Source organism: Hipposideros armiger, unplaced genomic scaffold (assembly GCF_001890085.2).
Source record: "Hipposideros armiger isolate ML-2016 unplaced genomic scaffold, ASM189008v1 scaffold_8, whole genome shotgun sequence".
NCBI classification, from domain to species: Eukaryota; Metazoa; Chordata; class Mammalia; order Chiroptera; family Hipposideridae; genus Hipposideros; species Hipposideros armiger.
In genome coordinates, this window is record NW_017731358.1 from 7,040,005 (window position 1) to 7,060,479 (window position 20,475).

General features: G+C 37.4%; 1 protein-coding gene across 1 annotated transcript; it reads right to left on the minus strand.

The window, feature by feature from the left end:
- Positions 1–4,787: 4,787 nt before the first annotated feature.
- On the minus strand, positions 4,788–16,403 carry CSTA (cystatin A). Its single transcript, XM_019651068.1, has 3 exons — positions 16,259–16,403; positions 9,048–9,149; positions 4,788–5,875 (listed from the first exon to the last, which is right to left on the minus strand). The coding sequence occupies exons 1-3, from the start codon at positions 16,322–16,324 to the stop codon at positions 5,747–5,749; spliced, it is 297 nt and encodes a 98-aa protein (XP_019506613.1). The 5' UTR covers positions 16,325–16,403; the 3' UTR covers positions 4,788–5,746.
- Positions 16,404–20,475: the final 4,072 nt, after the last annotated feature.

Genomic DNA, 20,475 nt, shown 5'->3' on the forward strand with positions numbered 1-20,475 from the left:
TCCTGAAATACCTTCACTGTGTCTAAACTTTAAGTTCCAGCAAAGGAAGCCTCAGGGGACCCAGGAAGAATCTTTGGCCCTCTCCTAAAATAAGAACCAGGCAGAAAATGATCAATTCACTCCTATAGGGAAGTAGAGAAACCTGTTTCCCAAGACAACCGAGTAGGCATTACCAACAACCCTGGGCAGAATTATGCCTTCTGAGTCTTCACTTGGCCCAATTCCAGTCATTTAAACACATGCTCTGTGGCAGAGAATTCTGGGAGTGCTTGTTAGACAGCTGGGGTTGAGTCTCTCACAAGAATGCATTCTCTCAGTTTCTCTCTTTGGAGTTAGACAAAATAATTTTTACAACAGAATACAAATTCTTGCTCACAGATTCAATTTCAAATTTGGTGGGGGAAATGCTTTAGAAATGTATTTTTTTCTTTGGTTGCAATGGTACTGCTAAGGAAAGTTGAATCTTTTGGGAAGAAACTTGCTCCTTTATTTGGATAAGCCCTAAATGGCCAACCAACTTCTGAACACTCTTTGCATCAATAGTTTATCCAGTTGTAGGTCTATTTTCTTTATGTTACTCTGGGAATCCCAGCAGTTTTTGGAGAATAAGTCTAATTGTTCAAATACCACTGTCTTGTCCTTGAAAATTAGCCACTCCCTTTTAAAAAACCATCTTCTAGGTTAAAATTATTTTTAAACTATTCTAGTTTACTTTTTAACCAATTTGTTATATATATATATATATATATATATATATATATATATATATATATATATATGAAATATGGGTCCAAATGATTATCTCCCCCCAAAATGTAAATTTTCAATAGCATTTAGTAAATAAAAATTATTTTCACACGGTTTTTATTTTACCTGGCTTAAACAGATTTGGGCTACAATTCTGACATGTATTTTTTCTGTTCCCACCATCTATTCTGTTTTCTCCTACTCTCTTGAAATATTTTATTATAAATTTTTAACTTTAACTATATTTTCAATTCCATTAGGACAAGTATTTCCATTAAGTCTTTTTCCTTTTTCCTTTAAATCACAGCAGCACTCAACTCAGCTGACATTAGAATTACCTGGACTCTTTCCCAGAGATTCTTATTTAATTCATCTGCATTGGAACACTTACCTGGATTTTCAAAAAATAAATTAAGTGATTATAATATGCAGGCACGATTGAGATTACTGCACACATTATTTGATCTTCTTTCCTATTTATTCCTACTTATTATTTTTTTCTCTTTAACATGAAGTCTACCTAACCAGCAACAGGATATCATTTATTCAAGTCTTATTTCCAACAGTGAAGTGTTGTCGTTGTCTTTGTATAGGTCCTGTGTGTCCCTTATTAGATTAAGTCTTAAACATGTGATGTATTCAGACTTTCTATACCAAAATCAGGATAAAGTAAAAATAACCCTAATCAAGCTGATTATGACGTTTTGTATATTTTTGTCCAGCTGCTGTGTGTATACAGATATAGATATTTGTGTTCATGCTCACATTGCTCAGAAAAAAATTCTTGTTATTAGGCCAGTGGGATCATCTCTGGTAGTCCCTATCATCCAAGACCCCTGTCATTAATACTAGCCAGTCAGTGGAGATTTTTTAGTTTACTTATTGAACTAAATGTCTATGTGCTAGGTACTAAAGGCAGATGAATAGGATAATTTTTTTTATTATGAAGCACTTAGAGTTGGCAGTGGTTATAAACAAAAAAATCACTATTTCAAGCTTCCACTTATCTCCTTCAGGGGTCAGAAGAGTTAAGGAAATTAATTCTGAGCTTGTGTTAGTAGAGTGTCGGGATTAAGAGCGTTAGTCTTGGAGGCAAACAGCCTGGGATCATATCCTCATTTTCCTAACTAGCTGTGAGGCCTTGGGCAAGCATCTTAACCTCTCTACAGTCCTATTTCGATAAAGAGAGGATAATGACAATATTTACCTCTTGAGGTTGTTATGGAAATTAAATGAGTTATATGTATAAAGTCTTTAGTATACTATGTGGCATATGATAAGCACACACACACACACACACACACACACACATATATATATATATATATATATATATAATTATTATTATTTGGGGACAGAGGGATTGGCAAGTGACACTAGTAGGGTGGTGAGCAGAGTGCAGAACACAGAGGGAGACATTATTTAGGGCACCTTTAAAACAAGTTTCCTCTTTTTTTCCCTCCCCCTTTCCCTCCTTTTTCCTTCCCCTCTCTTCCACTTCTCTTCCCCGTCCTAAACAATTCAGTCCAAAATCCATTAGGTAGGGCCAAGGAAGGAATACTGTGAACAACTGTAATAAGTTAGATAATATAGAGGAAGTGGACATATTCCTAGAAAGACACATTACTAAAGCTAACTCAAGAAGAAATAGTCAATCTATGACAAGAGATCAAATTAGTAATCAAAAATTTTCTGAGGAAAAAAGCTCAGACCCATATGGCTTCACTGCTGAATTCTACCAAACATTTAAAGAAGAATTAATACCAATTCTATGCAAACTCTTCCAAAACATAGAAGAGGGAGGAACACTTCCCAATTCATTCTATGAGCCCAGTATTACCTAGATAGCCAAACCAGACAAAAACATCACGCGAAAACTGTAGACTTACATCTCTATGAACATGGATGCAAAAATCCTCAACAAAAGAATAGCAAATCAAATCTAGTACATAAGAAAGAATTACACACCAAGGCCACATGGGACTCATTCTAGGAATGTAACGTTGGTTTAACATCTCCAAATCAATTAATGATTAATGTAATATACTGTGTTGATAGACTAAAAAACAAAACCATATGATCATCTCAATAGGTGCAGAAAAACAAACATTTGACAAAATCCAATGTCCTTTCATGATAAAATATACTCAAGAAACTGGAAGAGAATTTCCTCAACTTGATAAAGGGCATCTACAAAAACCCCTTAGCTACCATAATACTAAATGGTGAAAAACTGGATGCTTTGCTCCTTAGATCAGGAACAAGACAAGAATATCCACTCTCACCACTTCTGTTTAACTTTGTATTGGAGGTTCTAGCCAATTCAATTAGGCAAGAAAAAAATAAAGGGTATTCAGATTGGAGAGGAAGAAATAAAAATATCTCTGTTGCAGTTGACATGATCTTATAGTATTTGAAAATCCTAAAGAATCTATCAGTATACAAGTTCAGTAAGGTTGAAGAATGTAAGACCAATATACAAAATCAATTGTATTTCTATACATGTGCAATTAAAAAGCCAAAATGAAATCAAGAAAGCAATTCCATTTATAATAGCATTCATAAGAATAAAATACTTAGGAATAAATGTAAAAAAAAAGAATTTCAAAGCTTATACTCTGAAGACTATTAAAAATTGTTGAAAGAAACTACAGAAGATATAAATAATTGGGAAAACATCCCATGTTCATGGATTGAAAGGCTTAATATTGTTAGGATAGCGCTCTTCCACAAACTGATCTGTAGATTCAACACAATCCCTATCAGAATCCTAGCTGACTTCCTTGTAGAAATTTATAAGCTGATTCTAAAATTCATATGGAACTTCTAAAATTTATATGGAACTTCAACGATCCAGAAGAACCAAAACATTCTTGAAAAGGAAGAACAAAGTTGGAAGACTCACACTTGTTGATTTCAAAACTTACTACAAAGCAACAGTAGTTAGGAAAATTTGGAACTGGCATGAGGATAGACATGTCGATTACTGGAATAGAATTGAGAGTCCAGGAATGAATTCATGTGCCTATGATCAAGTGGTTTCAACAGGGAACCAAGACCATTCAATGTGGGAAAGAATAATCTTTTCAACAAATGGTGCTGGAACAACTAGATAGCCATATGCAAAAGAATAAAGTTGAATGCTTACCTTATACTATTTATAAAAATTAACTCAAAAGAGACCAAAGACCTAAATGTAAAAGCTAAAACTACACCACTCTTAGAAGAAAACATAGGAGCAAATCATCACGAGCTTGGATTTGGCAAAGGATCCTTAGATCTGGCACCCAAAGCACAAAAAACAAAAGAGAAAAGAGATAATTTGGATTTCATTAAAATGAAAAACTTTTGTTCTTTGAAGGATATAATCAAGGAGTAAAAAGACAACCACAAAGTTGGAGAAAATATTTGCAAATTATGTATCAGATAAAGGACTTGTATCAGGAATATGCAAAGAACTCTTACAACTCAATAATAAAAAGACAAATAGGCCAATTAAAAAATGGGCAAAGGATCTGAATAGACATTTCTCCAAGGAAAATATACAAATGGATAATGGAATAATAACGATGCTTGACCTAATTAGTCATCAGGGAAATGCAAGGTCAAAATCACAATAACACTCCACACCCACTAGGATGACTAGACTCAAAAGGTAATAACAAATGTTGATGAAGATGTGAAGAAATCCAAACCCTCATACACTGCTGGTAGGAATGTAAAATGGTGCAGCTGCTTTAGAAAACAGTCTGTAGGTTCCTTGAACAATTAAACATAGAATTACCATATGAACCAGCAATTTTACGCTTAGGTATATCCCCAAGAGAAATGGAAATATATGTATACACAAAAACTTGTACACAAATGTTTATAGCAGCATGTTATGTTCATAATAGTCAAAAGGTGAAAGCAACTCAAATATTCATCAACTGATGAATGGATAAACAAAATGTAGTGTATCTATAAAGTGGAATATTACTTGGCTATAAAACTGAATAAAATATTGGTAAGTGCTACAATATGGATGATCCTTAAAAACATTATGCTAAGTGAAAGAAGCCAGTTACAAAAGGATATATACTTCCATATATATGAAATGTCTAGAACAGGCAAACCTATAGAGACAGAATGTAAGTAAATCAGTGGTGACTTAGGGGTGGAGCATGGAGGAGAATGGGGGATGATAGCTAAAGGGTATGGAGTTTCTTTTTGAGATGATGAAAGTGTTCTAGAATTGGCTGTGGTGATTATTGCATATATTTTTTAATATACTAAAAATAATTGCATGGTATACTTTAATTGGGCAAGTTGTATGGCATGTCTATTATATCACAATAAAGGTGTTGTTAGAAAAGAGGAAAATGGCAGTTAAATGAAATGTATGGTTTTGGACTAGTAAAGGACACTTTGGGGATGACTAGGGAAATGTGAATGTTGTTTGGGAATTAGATGCTAGCAAATATATCAACGATAATTTCCTGATTTTCATGACTGTATTTCAGTTATTCAGGGGAATATACTTGTTTGTAGGAAAGGCAAACGAAAGTATTTGTTGGTGATGGGGCATCACTATAGGTAACTGACTCTCAAATATCCAGGAGAAAAGCTTCCTTGCAACTTATCTGTAAGTTTGAGGTTGTTTCACAACATAAACACATTTTATAAAATACCTGATTTCAATTTAAAATACAAGGGTGGAGGTGAAATGTTGGATTCTCAGCAACCACAGGGCACTGATGCCCCATGGTGTAGCCACCTATGGTGGTGGTGGTGGTATTATCCTGACTTATTTTTACAAGATTTCCAATTTGTATGGAATTTCTACTCTAAAGCAATGACATTGATTTTGAGAAAGAAAAGGTAATTACTATTTAATATAATAGACAAATTATTGAAGAAATTTAAAAAGGAATGCATCTTTACTGATCGTTGCATTTATTAGCAGGGATCATTGATTGGTAGCCAGTGGAAGGAATCAGACCACTTTGGGAACATGCTGCTAAAAGCCCGTCAGCTCATCATCCTTGCTTTTGTCAGTCTGGTAACCAGTAAGTGTCAAAGACTGGCTTCGTTGAGGAAGAGGTTTGAATATTTTCATGTGAATATAACTATTGTGACCGACTTGTACCTGAAAGATAAAAAAAAGAAAAAGGAGATTCATTCACATGGAGGTACAATACATGCAAAATCTACAGACCTCTGAAGACTTCACTGAAATAAGCTTTTCTGGAACGGTATTCCTAGACCAGCATTCTTAGACCCTTGGTTTTCATAAAGCTACCACCTTATTTTATGAGAGAAAGGGGCAGGCTAAAGGCATGGCAAAAGGCATAGGTCCCAGGTTTATTTTACTTTATATTTCACTATAACCTGGGCACAAATGCAAGTCCAGAGTTGCATTTCAATTTCAAAGATACACAGGGCAAGAAAACAAGTGACAGCCTTTTTGGTTATTCTGACTCTGAAATTGGGACAACTTTCTTTGCCACATGGTTTAAAAAAGGAGAAGAAACTCAGACTTGCCCTAGAAAATTTTAGATTTGTGGTTCTCATATCTATATTACACCTTTATAAATAAATGCCCACTGGTAGGACTGAGCAGGGCCCAGCAGGTGGCCCTTCTGAAGGAAAGGGATCTTGCTGGGAAGTTATTGGTATGAAGATTGAAGTGGTAGTATGGTCATGAACCCGGGACCTGGAAAATCGTGGTAAGAATTTTCACTATTGTCCTGGGTTGAGACAATAAAGGTTTTGTCTTAGAATAATTTTTATTGTGCTCTAATGTCCCTGCCTAACCTAATTTTAACAAATGCCATTTATCAAATGTGTACTACGAGTTAGATGCTATGATGAGCATTTTATATATGTGATTATACTTACTTCTTATTACGGGCCTGAAGAAAGGTGGGACAATGATGATTTTACAGATGCAGAAGCAGATTAAGAAAGATTAAATACTTTTCCCATAAATCACTCAGGTAATAAGTGGCAGAGCAAAAATTCAAATCCAGGCTCCAACATCTGTGTTCCTTTCATTCCACAGTGTAAACTTTTTTAAAATTTTTATTGGGGAACAGGACCCATGAGCTCCAAGTCAAGTGTTTGTTTCAATCAGTTGTGGAGGGCACAGCTCAGCGGCCCATGTGGGGATCAAACCGGCAACCTTGGTGTTGTGAGCACTGCGCTCCAACCAACTGAGCTAACCAGCCAGTCCTATGATGTAACCTTTTAAAAACATTTGCTCTATGCTTGATCAGGGTACCAGCATTTGCATACATTATTAGAGGCAGCGCAGCCAATAGTTAAGCATCAGACTACCTGGGTTCAAATCCTGGCTCTGCTTTTATAGTTGTGTGACCTTTGTGAGTTACTTCACCTCCCTGGGCTCAATTGTTTCCTTAGTAACACAAGGGCAATGAGCCTACATATGTCACAGATTTGTTAAGACTGAATGGAATAATACACACCCAGCTCTTAAAACAGTGCCTGGCACATTGTAAGTGCTCAGTAAATTTCTACTTCATTTATCCACACGTGATACCCTGCAAAGTAGGTTATTCTCTGCATTGTGCAGATAAGGGAATGAAGGCTCAGAGAGGATAAGGAGCTGCCATCACACAGGTTTTGATGAATAGAACAAGTCCAACTAAGGTTCAAACCCAGGACTGTCTGACACCAAAGTCTGCAATCCTTCCTTTTTACCACCTATCTCTTGACAGGTACTTGAGAAAGAAAAGAGAAGGTCACATCATCAGCAAGACCTTAAATGTAGTGGCTCAGAGCAAAGCAATTAACAGCTAGAATGACAGGAAGTACTGAGGCAGCTGGGGTCTGTGGCTGTGATCCAGTAGGGAAAATTTGATAGCAGAAAGGAGAAGGAGGAGGGAAAGATAGTTTTCTGATGAGCTTTTAAAGAAATACATGAGCTAATTAATATGTGAAAGTTATGCATTTGGATTAATCATAAATTATTAAAATAATGATCTCAATTTCGATGGAATGTTTCTTACCTTTGAACAAAATCATTTTTTTTTTAAAATTGGGAAACGTTCTTTTCCAGCTATGAAGATAGTAGATTGAGAAAGGAGGAAACAGTGCCATACTTTCTAAGCACAAGGCAGGCTCTCATTCATGTGCACCACCCCAGGGCCCGGCATATTCCTGGAGCTCAAATTTGGTAGAACTGAGCTGATCCATTTACACAACCCAGTATTGTAATTTTCTCATGCCAAGCTGGTTAGCACCACTTATTACTTTGCTAAAAAATGTTTATATCTTAAGTAGCTAACTGTTTGTTAAAGAGAAATAAAATGGACTGTGCCCTGATCAAATAATTTAGTAAAGATTAAATAAATACATCTGAATGTCTGTTGTTTTTATTTATTAAATCAGAATTATCATTTTCTCAATACAAAAGGATGATAATGGCTCCCAGCTATCTATGGTTGACTTGTTGAATTGGTTCCTTCTCAATAACTACACAAGTTTTTTCTTCAATTAGAACTGGATCAATACATCATTTAACTTTTTGATACAGGTATAACATTACTTTAAAAGATATTTTTAATGTTCCACTGCTTTAAACTATACCTACAGTGTCACAAGTTGAATCTACTTATTTGAGTTGCAAAAATTATTATTTTTTGTTTTTTTTTTTAATTGGGGAACAGTGTGTTTTTCCAGGACCCATCAGCTCCAAGTCAAGTAGTTGTTTCAATCTTGTTGTGGAGGGCACGGGGATCGAACTGGCAACATTGGTGTTATGAGCACTGCACTCCAACCAACTGAGCTAACCGGCCGTCCCGCAAAAATTTGTTAAATTCTATTAATCAAAATGCTTATTTAAAGGGCACAAGTGGTTTAAATTATTTTCCCAGCTAATGATTGAAGTCATTCCTTAAATCCATTTAATTTAGCTATGTAGAATCGCAAAGCTTCAAGTTAGCATCTGGTCCAGCCTGGGCCTTTCAGGCTCCTACTTCACATATGAAATGACCACAGCCACAAGCTAAATATAATCTGAACTTTTATGAAGTCTTTCTCTGGAATTTAAGTTAATTTCCAGTTTCTGGAAATTAAGAATCAATAGAAGAGGAATTTCTAAATTAACAGGAAAAAGATAATATAAATATACCACCATCTGCTAAATGTGGGAGTCTACCACTTGGGAAGTATACTATGTAGGCATCTTGATTTAGGACAAGGAGAAGGAACAAATTATATGGTAGAGGTGATAGGGAACATCACAAAAGTAAGAAATACAATGTCTTTCAGTGCCAAAATGGATATTAAACTCTAACCTTAATGAAGTAATTTATTCCAGCGACCACTTGAGTTTTGTATTCTATAGCTTTAAATTCTTCATAAGTCTCATTTGTTTGTTCTTCAAGCTGTGGTTTAACCTTAAGGAGAGAAAAGAAGAAACAAATTATCAAGGCTACATTGGACTCCATTTATGTGATTTACAAATCTGGGAACCTCAGGTTCCTAAAAGTCCTCAAAGATGATAATGAGATCTATGAGTTATTTTCAATATATCACAGAAAGGAAAACTCCTATCTTTAATAAGATTTCATAAACTAACTAAAATGTGAAATTTTGTTGCTTTAGGCTGAATTTTTTACATCAGCTCAGTGTGGTAATATGGTCAAATGGCAATATGGTAATGTTTTGACTGCTAAAGCGCTAATAGTTATACATGTCTTCGATTAATCAACATGGGAGAGCAATAATGACTACTACATTAAAAAATTTTTATTTTGAAATACGTGTAATTTCAGATTTAACATTGCAAAAATAGTCTCATATATCTTAAGAACTTTAATCACGTTTGCAAGTCCCTTTGCCATAGGGTAATATATTTATAGGATTCAGGGATTAGGATATGGACATCTTTGAGGGCCATCGTTCTGTGTACCACAGAGGGATATACGCTTTGATGCTAGCTTTCCTGACCCAAGGATGAGAAGGGAGGGAGGGAGTCTCAAATTCAATATGTATACTTACTGAATCCACCAGTTTTCAGTGTAGGCCCTCATTCCTACCCTCAATTGGGCCTGATACGCTAGTGTCCACTATGGTCTCTCTGATTCAATTTCTGCTAAGAGTAAAGCTCCAGTCTCTGTCCAGGGAGGACAGGTACCGCTTGTCTTCCAGGGTGGAGAATAGTGAGAGAGAAGGATCTGGGGGGTAGATCCTTGACTGCTCTTCATACAGATCTCCCATCAGTCCTCCTGGTTTTAGCCCCATGCCTCACTCTCATCTTCATAAGTTTGTGGTGCTTGAGGCGTTTTGGAGCTCTGCAGTGAAAATCGGCTTGCCTCTGGCTCACGTGTTCCCCTCTGTGTCTTAGGCTGTCTAGATGGCTCAGTCATTTTCCAGTGTTCACCTGTTTTACATCTTCCCCAAAGTTTTGTTGCGATCTCTGAGGTGATGTGTGTCTATCTCCTGTTGTCTTTATGTTTGTGGTTTTGTGCCCTCCCCACCCCCAATCCTCTTCTATGGTTTAGAGGGAAAAGGAAATAAAATGTGTTTTGCTATACTTGATTGGGAAGTTACTTCCCTGCCCTTCACTGAAGCATTTTATGTCCATATACAGCTTCAGTCAGGCCTCCAGTGCATCTAGGCGTCTCTCGAGCCCATCCAGTCTTTCCCACCAATGGGCAAATGTTTTGAATCCTGTTCTATTGGTGCTTCAGTTTGGGTACCAGAGCTGTTTTTAAAGACATAGACATTTGCAGACTAGGCATTCTCAGACCACTTTCGATGGGCAATGACTTCATGGACCACTGACCCATTTCTCCTGCAATCTTCAGAATAGATGGGAAGAATTTGACTGCTTTCTTGAGATGGGAAATGAAGCTCCAAGTGGAGAAAGTAAGAAGACAAATAGTGAGAAAAGACCAGAAACAAGAGGTAGAGAAGGGTGGAGAAAGAAGTTGAGCAAGGAATGGGGTTACTGTCCTCTTGCTGCCCCTATCTGAACCCTTTCAGCCACCACTGGGCACTAGTCAAGTTAGGAGCTGAGTTGGAAAGGGTTGATCTCCATACTAAACCCAAAATTATCTATTTAAACCTCATTTAACAAATGAGGAACCTGAGGCTATGAAGAAAACATGACTGCTTAAGGCTGAAAAACTACTAATTATGGTTATTTAAAGTTTTAAATCCCTTGCCTGATAACTTAAGTATCTGATTTATCTGTTGCAATTGTCTGTATTCCTTCGGTTTCCGGTCTTTTGGTCATGTTTTTACCACATATCAGAAGTTTTTATTTCTATCTGTCCTAGAAATAGATCTAAATCTGTAACCTTTCCATTGTATCTATGCAGTCCACAAGTCCAGAATTTTTCATGAGGAGGTTTCAAATCTCCTGGTTTGTTTCTGTCATTGCACTGGCACCTGTCAGACCGTGTGCCCTGATATCAGTTTCACTACACAGTCATCCCTTGGAATCTGCAGGGGATTGGTTCCAGGACCCCCTGCAGATACCAAAATCTGGAGGTGCTCAAGTCCCATATATAAAATGGCGTAGCACGTATTTGCATATAACCTATATTGGCATATAAACTACAGCAGGCGTGCCTACATATACTTCATTCATGTAGATTTGGCATAGGGCTTGGTGCATGGCAAATCCAAATTTTGCTCTTTGGAACTTTCTGGGATTTTTTTTTCCCCCCCTGAATATTTTTGATCCGCAGTTTGTTGAATCCACGGATGTGAAACCTGTAGATATGGAGGACTCTCTGTATTTATAACCTGTAGTCTTGCTCTCCGTTTCCAGTAAAACAGATTTGTATTGTCCTAATGTTGGATGCCATGATTTAAGCTGAGGAGCAGGAAAAGGGAGAGAGGGGAAGGAGTTGGATAGCGAAACCTTAAGTTTCAGAAGGCAGATTGGTGCTGAAAGACTTCCCACCCTCCCTTCCCCAGGATGGGCGCTAAGAGGGTGAAGGCCAGCTGTGGGTGGTGGCCGGGAGCCTGGTGGTACACAGACAGACCTGCGTGTTCACCATTCTCAGCCTGCCATGCGTGCATGGTGGTGGCTGAGGCGCTGGAAGAGTCAGTGTAGGTTGATTGCTTGGGCCCCAACCCTGGGAAGGATACCCCAGAGATGCTCAGGCATTTCTTATTGCTGCAGAACTTGACTCTTGATGAGCTGTTAGTTCTCTGGGGTTTTAGGATTTGAGCCATGCTGCAGCCAACACCCAGGCATTTCCCCTATCTGTAATCATTCTGCAGAAACAGTTGGGCTAGGCATGATTTAGGAAAGGATGGATAAAAAGGTAATGATGACAACATAGGCCATATTTTGGGAAGTTTTACAGAATAAGGAAAGAGAGTTTGGGTAGCAGCAGGAGAGTACAGTAGAGCTGCTGAGAGTTGACTTGTGGACATTTGTCATCTATGTTTTGAGGCAGGGGGAAGTATGGGGCAAGGCACCCCATATGGTAGAAGTGATGGCACCTGGCATAAGAGAGGAAGGCTGGCTTAAGAAAGGAGGACAAAGCGTTAGACTGGAAGGAGGACTAAGATCAAGAGAGGATAAGTGAGTCAGGTGTTCTTACACAGGATGACTGCAGTCTTCTAAGAGAGGAGAGACACCAGCTGGAGGGGCCATGGGGGTGGAGATTAGAAAACTGGGGAGACAGAGGGTCCAGCTCAAGCTCTGTGCGGTTTCTAGAAAAGGACCAACAGGATATGACTGAGAGAATGTTCTGGCAGCCCCAGGGTCCTGTCGCAGTTATTTGCTGGCATGAATTATTAGATTTACAATGGGTAAGCTTTCTGTGGTTTTGCATCTTCCTTGAGCAAAGTTTTCTGAACGTGGAGCAGAAGCTGAGGAGGAAGTGGCAGCGGTGGGAGTGACCTCTAATTGAGGATTATTATGCCATAAGTCCATGGGGTCATGGAAATCTGGAGTGGAGGAGTATATGGAACTGCCCATCATGAGTCCAGGCTGGGTGGGTGATTGAATAGGCCTATATATGTTCTGATGGAGATGGGAGAGTACTGGTGTGGTTAAATGGCAGGTTCTCTGGGTGTGGGGCAGTGGGAGAGGTGACTGATGAGAAGGCTATAATCAGAGACTAGAATATAAATTTGTGGGTGAGTGAGAGCCATGCCATGCTAAGCCCTGGGGTGTGTCCTTAATGGTATGCAGATGGGGTGTTTTGTGTGGTGTCCTGGCAGACAATCATGATCTCTGTGTATGACAGGAATGGTATTCAGTAATCAGGTTTGACTTAGGGGTGTGTGTGTGTGTATGTGTGTACTTTATGTGTATGCACCTGTGCATGTGTAATAATAGCCCTTACTTCTAAAAATAATTATTGCAATAACATTCCTTTCCTGTACATAAACATAGTCAGAATTCTCATCCAATGGCTTTTTTACATATGATTTAAGATAATGGATCCGCAATAATGGTCCAAAAGCTTTTGCAGGTAGGGCCATTCATTTGGTCCTTAATTATATGTATTATGGCTTTTCATGTATGGGGTCATGTATGGCTCTTTATTTCCTTGTGTGCATCTCTTACCTCCAATCTATTTTGTCAGTTTTCCTGAAGGCAGGGACTATCTTTATATTCCTTCTATCCTTATAGCAATTCACATTGTACTGTGTACATAATGTTTTCTGAATGAAGAGATTCATGACAACTGGTCTCCCCAAATAGGAAAGAGGATAGAAGAGAGGTATAGCAAAGATGCTCAACTAATATAGAGAATCTGGGAAGAGGAGGTTTCTTCCAGGTGTACCCTGGACCCAAGTACCATTAGCATCCTTTAGTGCATGATTTCACAATTACCACCCAGTCTCTGTTATTTTCAGAATGGGGACATGCTTTTCTTCTGTCTTCAAATGTTCAAGTCATTTCAAACCCAAGCTCTTGGTTTGATCTTCTTCTCTTTCTGAGCTCATCCAACATTCCTCTTTAATTTTGATGTCAAATTCCTTGAACCCGCAGTTATAATTTTTCTTTAATGCTTTCCCCTCTCTGTGTGATAACCTCTCCCTCCCTCCGCCTGTCCCTCCCTCCCTAATGGGTTTCTTTCTTCAGCTGGCATTCCACTAAGACGCTCTCTGATAAGGACAAGGAAAGCTGATAAACTTCAGCTCCTCCAAGAATACCTGTATTTTAACAGGTGATTTTTCAAAATAGAAGTATATTAAAAAATCCAAGGAATACAACTGTAAGGTAAATGATAGGTAGTGGTGATCTTTCCTGGGACTCCCTCAAATCATACTAGGTATGTGATTACCAACACCTACCCATTTGCCTGGCCCTGCCTGGGGACCTAACTAATTCTGTAACATTGGAGAAGGTGTTGATGAAATTTCCTCCCTGAAAGTAGTTATAGTAATACCTGCCTCTTGGGGTTGTTTGTAGGGGGAATAAATGATATAATTGATGTGAAAGTGGTTCCTAAACTATAAAGTGCTTCCTAAATTGACTATTCCTCTATCTTCCAACACTTAACTGGGAATTGTTCCCTAAGGCTCTCTCCTGTGAGAGAGGGAAGATAAACGATAATTAGGAGTTTAACACTGGCAAGCTAAGCGCAGTAATTATTCACCTGAAAGTAAGGAGGTTTGATAAGCAATTTCTAATGTCCTTCTAGGTCCAAACCCTATGATTATGAAAAAGTACTTAATTGGAGATTGTTTTATATGCCCCAGATATCTTGACTTCCCTAAATGGACAGTATTCTCCTTGAGGGCAGGGACCACATCTTACAGTCTTATGCATCTTCTATAACATTTAATACACTGCTGGACACCTAAGGGATATTGAAGAACGGATTCATTGATATTCATTTCTCAGGTTGGAGCCTGAGGTAAGCAGCAAAGAACACATTTTCAAATTAATTTTATGATATAAGATGTGGCTCACAGATGGGTGGTTTTAAAAACACAAGGCCTTTTGATAACTTCCTATTAAAAAAAAAATTCTTGCTCACCAAGATAGGCTTTTTAAAAACCATTAAAAATTTCTGCATTCTGTATATTTCAAACACTTGTTATTCTCCATCCCCCTTACAGCCCTGGTCCGTGGAGAGTTTCAGGGGGTATTTTCTAGGGTCAGGGATGATTTCAGGCAAAAATTTGAAGTAAGGAATTGTGATGTCTCACGTATGCACAGTTCTTTCTTGTTTTCAAGTCATTTCTATGCAAATTATCTTATTTAGTCCTTACAGCTCTGAGATCCTTAGGGCAAGAGGTGTTATTTTCATTCCTCAAATGAAATTGAGAATTTTTTTGCAGCACTCTGAGTTTAGAAACCCCATCTCCACGGTCCTCTTAGGATATCAGATTTCTCTCATCCTGAAGGTAAGCAAGGTCATGGACAAGCAAGCAGCATGGGCCTCACCTGAGAACAGGTTAGAAATTCAGAATATCAGGCCCACCCCAGACCTACTGAGTCAGAATCAGCATTTTAACAAGCGTGATTCATGTGCACATTCAAGTTTAAGAATACTGACCTTATACAGGGATTCAAATGAAGGTATGAATAACTTCGTGTTATCTTCTCCAAGACAAACAAACAAGCAAAAAACTCCAAGATATTTATTTTTTAAAAGAATTCTTGGAAGGGAAATATTTAGCCCCGAAGAATGAGTGGTAGTATTCCAGGCATCTGGTCTGTTAGACAGCTGTCCAGTGCCCTAACATAGAGGATCCCACCTCTTCCACTTCCACAAGAAGCTGATTTTGTTTGTAAACAGTGTCATAGAATGAAGTTTCAGCAAGAAATAGCAAGAAGGATCGATACAAGAAAATAAAGAATGATACAAACCTAAAATAGTAATTTATAGGTTTTTTCTTTTCATAAAATATGCAATATAATACATTTTTATTTTATAGGTGATAGCTAATCAAACAACACACAAAAAAATGTATCAATTTGCTAAAAACATTACGAGTTCTATTTTCACCATAATCAATTTTGGAATTGCCATAGACTATGCCACTTCTCTTTTATACTAGTTTAACCATCCTCTACATACTAAAAGACTAACACGTTGTCTGTTTAATCAGATTTGTAGGAAGTTGTAAGGGGAGTGGCTTTACAATGTTGTTCTTCATTCAACCCATTTAAAAACTTTTCCCTGCAGTGCATTTGAAGTCTAGTTCCTCAAATCGTTAACCTCAGACTTCAATTACATGTTGACTCTACTTGGTGAGATTAGAAGTTTCATCAGACACTGAATTAGTAATCCTAAAATCATACATTGTAAAAGCTTTAGAGATGATTTAATAAAAATCCTTCTTTTACCAATGGGGAAATAAAGCACAGAGGGGGGATGGGACTTGCTCCAGATCACTCTCACAGTTGGGGTTATTAGAGCTTTCATCCAAAAAGACTTATAGCGGTAAGAAAGCCTGAACAAAACTACACATTTCCCAGTGTTCTGGTTTCCATGTTTGTACACACACTTAACACAGGACCACCCCAGGAACTAAGATTTTGGATCAAACATTTTCATGTGGTGCATTAGCTCACCTCATTAGCAATCTCCTGGATTTCTGGAGTGGCAGGTTTGGCTTCAGTTAAACCTCCTGGCATCATTTTGGCTAATTACTTCTTTGCCGGGCAGGACACTGGAACTGAAGTGATCAGGTTAGCTTGGAGACTCTGGCTTTTATAGAGGGTGTTGCTCACAAGCTCCACCTACAGAATGTTTTTTTTTTCCCCCACAAAGAGCAAAAGGGCACAGGGAAAATGACTATGCCCTGAGGCAAGTCTTCCTGCTTCCTCAACAGAATAGCTAACAAAAATTTGAAAGAATGAGGGGCTGGGGATGAAATAATGGGTCTACACAAGGAGTCAAACTGTAGCAAGTATACAACTTCCCTGCATTCTTTTGGACTATGGTTCCATCCTGTTGCCACTGAAGTATGAAATCTAAAGCCACAGCCAGAGTTTCCCAATGTTTTAAAACCTCTCAGACAAAATTTTATTTTTTCAAAGGAGTATTTATTAATCATGTCAAGGCCGATTGCTTAGAATTTACTTGACTTTATAAAGAAAATAAAAGGATCTGTCTGGAGAAGTGTGCTGGTTATTTGTATTTTTTTGTTTATATTTCTAAACTGTTTAAAATACAGGAAAACACAGAATAAAACAACAAACACCTATATTCCTATCACCCATAATGAAAACTTTTAACGTTTTGTCATATTTGCTTTCTATCTTTTTTTTGCAGTTGTTTTTAAGAAATAAAATATGACAGGCCCCCACCTTTACTCCCATCCCTGACTTTATCCTCCACACAGGGGAACTACATTGTGAGTTTCACATCCTTCTAGCCAATTTTTATACTTTTACATAGTATGTTTTAAAAAATCTACCTAAATTGTATGTTAAACATATATTCTATGTTATACTTTTTTCTACGTAACATGCTTTTAAGTCATTCCGGGTTGATACACAAATAGATCAATCTAATTCATTTCCTTTAACTGCTATTCTCTGATAGATCTGTCTATCTATCTATCTATCTATCTATCTATCTATCTATCTATCCAGCTCATATATTCTGACTGCTATATGCTATTCCATATTTTACATACTTATTCCCCTATTGATGAAAACTTTTGTTGTTTTTAGTTTTTCACCCTTATAAACAGTATTGCACTTTTCTCTCTTTTGTACATGTGAGGGCTTCTGCAGGCTATTTATTTAGAAGCAAAATTTCTGTTTTGTGTGAATATTTGTTTGTGTTATTGTACCCAATTTTTGGAATATGTAACACATACTTATAATAAAAATGTTCCAACTGAACAAAAGAGCTTACAATATAAGGAATTCTTCGCCTACTCTATTCCTCAGCCACCCTTCTACTTTCCAAAGGTAACTACTGTTACCAGCTTCATGTATCCTTCAGAGATATTAATTACACATACAAATATATAAATAACTACACACACACACACACACACACAAATATATATATATATATATATATATATATATGCATATATGCTTTTCTTTTATAAATGGCACAAATGTACCCTACTGTATAAACTATTATATACTTTGCTTTACCCCTAACAATATATTTTGGAGATTGTTCTATATTATTACATAGCAAGGTGCTCCATTCTTTGTAATGTTTGTCAGGTTCTTGACAAATTCTTGGAGATAGGCAGGTGTCTTGCTGGATAATCTAGGGGGTGCTATGCAGATGGCTTTCCATGATATGCCTTTACCCATGAATTCAGAGGAATAGCAAATGTAGATGACATGGTGCTCACCCAATTTGTCTTCAAACTTTGCCTCAGCTCTGGCCACAGATAATCCTGGACATCTTCCTGTGAATTCCCCAAGTCAGGTCTTATCATACCCAGTTCATTTCTCTGTTCACAAACTAGTCCAGGTCATCCTTATCTAGCTTCCCCGGGGGTCAGACATAGGGCAAGGAATATTGCTTCTGTTCTCTCTCTAAAGTCTATGCCCTGTTACTCTCAAGTATTCTGTCTTGATGCTCAGTCATTTCTTTTAGAAGTAAAAATTGCCACAAAGCAAATATTGCTTTTGTCTTTTTATTCCTATTATAATATTCTAGTTCTTCTCAAGGTAGTATAGATGCCTCTGACTGACGGGAAGAGTCATGTACAAGAAGTGCAGGAAAGAAAAGCACAACAACTGATATCTCTGTGTTAATTGTTTAATTAATTAAACACACAATTAATTAAATGCACATCTATTTTTAAGTACCTTTTAGATTGCTCGACTGACTGTTGTTGGGGTATTTTTTGGTATTAGTTATTCAGGCTATTTTAATGGAACTCAACATTCTTATATGTTTTATATTTCTTGTCTGTGAGCTCATCTTCCACAGAAATTATCTTCTATGGGAAGTTTCCCTTACGGGGGGCTGGATTACAGGCTTCCTTCTGGGGTAGGTATCTCTACTGGACCCTATGGGGTACATAGGCCTCACACTAGGTCTTATTTTACTATTGGCTTAGGGCTCTAGGCTCATGAAGATACTGAGAATTTGGGCTTGTCTCCAGCTTTGGGCACAGGCCTGGGGCTCTGGACTTTGATAGCTATCTGTGCTTCCACCCGTGGCTGAGATGACTGTCTGGATACACTCACTTACTATACACCGCATAGGTATTTACCTAATAGAAGTGAAAAAAGTATGTCACACAAAGACTTGTGTACAAATATTCATAGCTGTATAACTCATAAGAGCCTAAAACTGAAAATGATCCTAATGTCCATCAACTGAAAAATAGATTAAAAAAACTATATGTAATACTATACAGTACTACTTAACAATAAAAATGAACAAAGTAGTAATACATTCAATAACGTAATAAATGACTCAAAACCAAGTCTACTGTGTTCCCCTGAAAATAAGACCAGGTCATATATTAATTTGCTCCAACAATGTACATTTATTCATTTATTCATGTACAAAAATCTACATTTATTCAAACAGTCATGTCTGGCTGACGATCTTAACTGGGGCTTATGTTTGGGGTAGGGCTTATATTATGAGCATCCTAAAAAATCATGCCAGGGCTTTTTTTCCTGTTAGGTCTTATTTATGGGGAAACACGGTAAGTAAAAATGCATCGAGTAAAAGAGGTCAAACACAAAAGACTATGTACTGTATTATTCCATTTATATGAAACCTAGAAGAGGCAAAATTATAGTGATAAAAAGCACATCAGAGATTGCCTGGGACTAGGGGTGGGGGTGGGTGAAAGGATCAATGCAAAGGGGCACAAGGAAATGTTTTAGGGATATGGAACAGTTTTATATCTAGATTATGATAGTGGTTACACAACTACCACAAATTTAAGTATATAATTACTAAAATCCATCAAATTGTGCACATAAAATGAGTGGACTTTACTGTATATGTTATACCCCAAGAAAGCTGGGATAAAAAAGCACCACCTTTTAAACACCTTTATGTCCCTTGGTCTTGCTTTTATACTGCTTTCTCTAATGTTTTTCATTTAGAGTCTTAACTACCATTGTATTAACATATTGCCTTGGAGGAGGTTGTAAAGTCCCCACTTGAAGTATGTGCCCAAAGGGAGGACAAAGTTACTTCTCCTGGTCATCCTCATGGTAAGGGAAAAGCAAGAGGTAAGCTTGATTGAAAATGAATGGGTCGTGGAAAGCAGGCGAAAGATTTTATACTTTGCATGTTGGGTAATAGAGGTCACTAAAAATTTTGAACTGTACAGAAACGATTTGTGTTTTAGGAAGATAAAACTAGAAGCAATGTGTAGGTTGAATTGGAGGGAAAGACGCTGGAGACAGAAAGATTGATTAGAAGTTATCACAATGGAACAATGAAAAGTTAATCCCGATCCAGTGTTGTGTCAAATGGACCGCAGAGGAATGGGATGGGTGTGACAATAAAAATAGTATTAGGAGGTAGGGAAGGCCAAGATAAAAGGAGTCAGGTGGATGATGGAGGTTTTGTTTGGAATAATTGTACTAATAGAATTTGGGAATACAGGAGGAAGCGCATGTTTAAGCAAATTGTCAACATTGAAAATATAAAGATATAACTGGGAAAAGAAAACCATCCCTCTTCTTTCCCAGGCAAATCCTGGGGCAAATGAAGGTCTTAGCGAAGCAATTTAATCAAGGCTTTATGAATGTAATGTGAAAATCAGAAATAATGAGCCTTCCTATTCCAGTGGCCTTAGTTATAGAAATTTAACTTTCAATCATATTTCATAAAA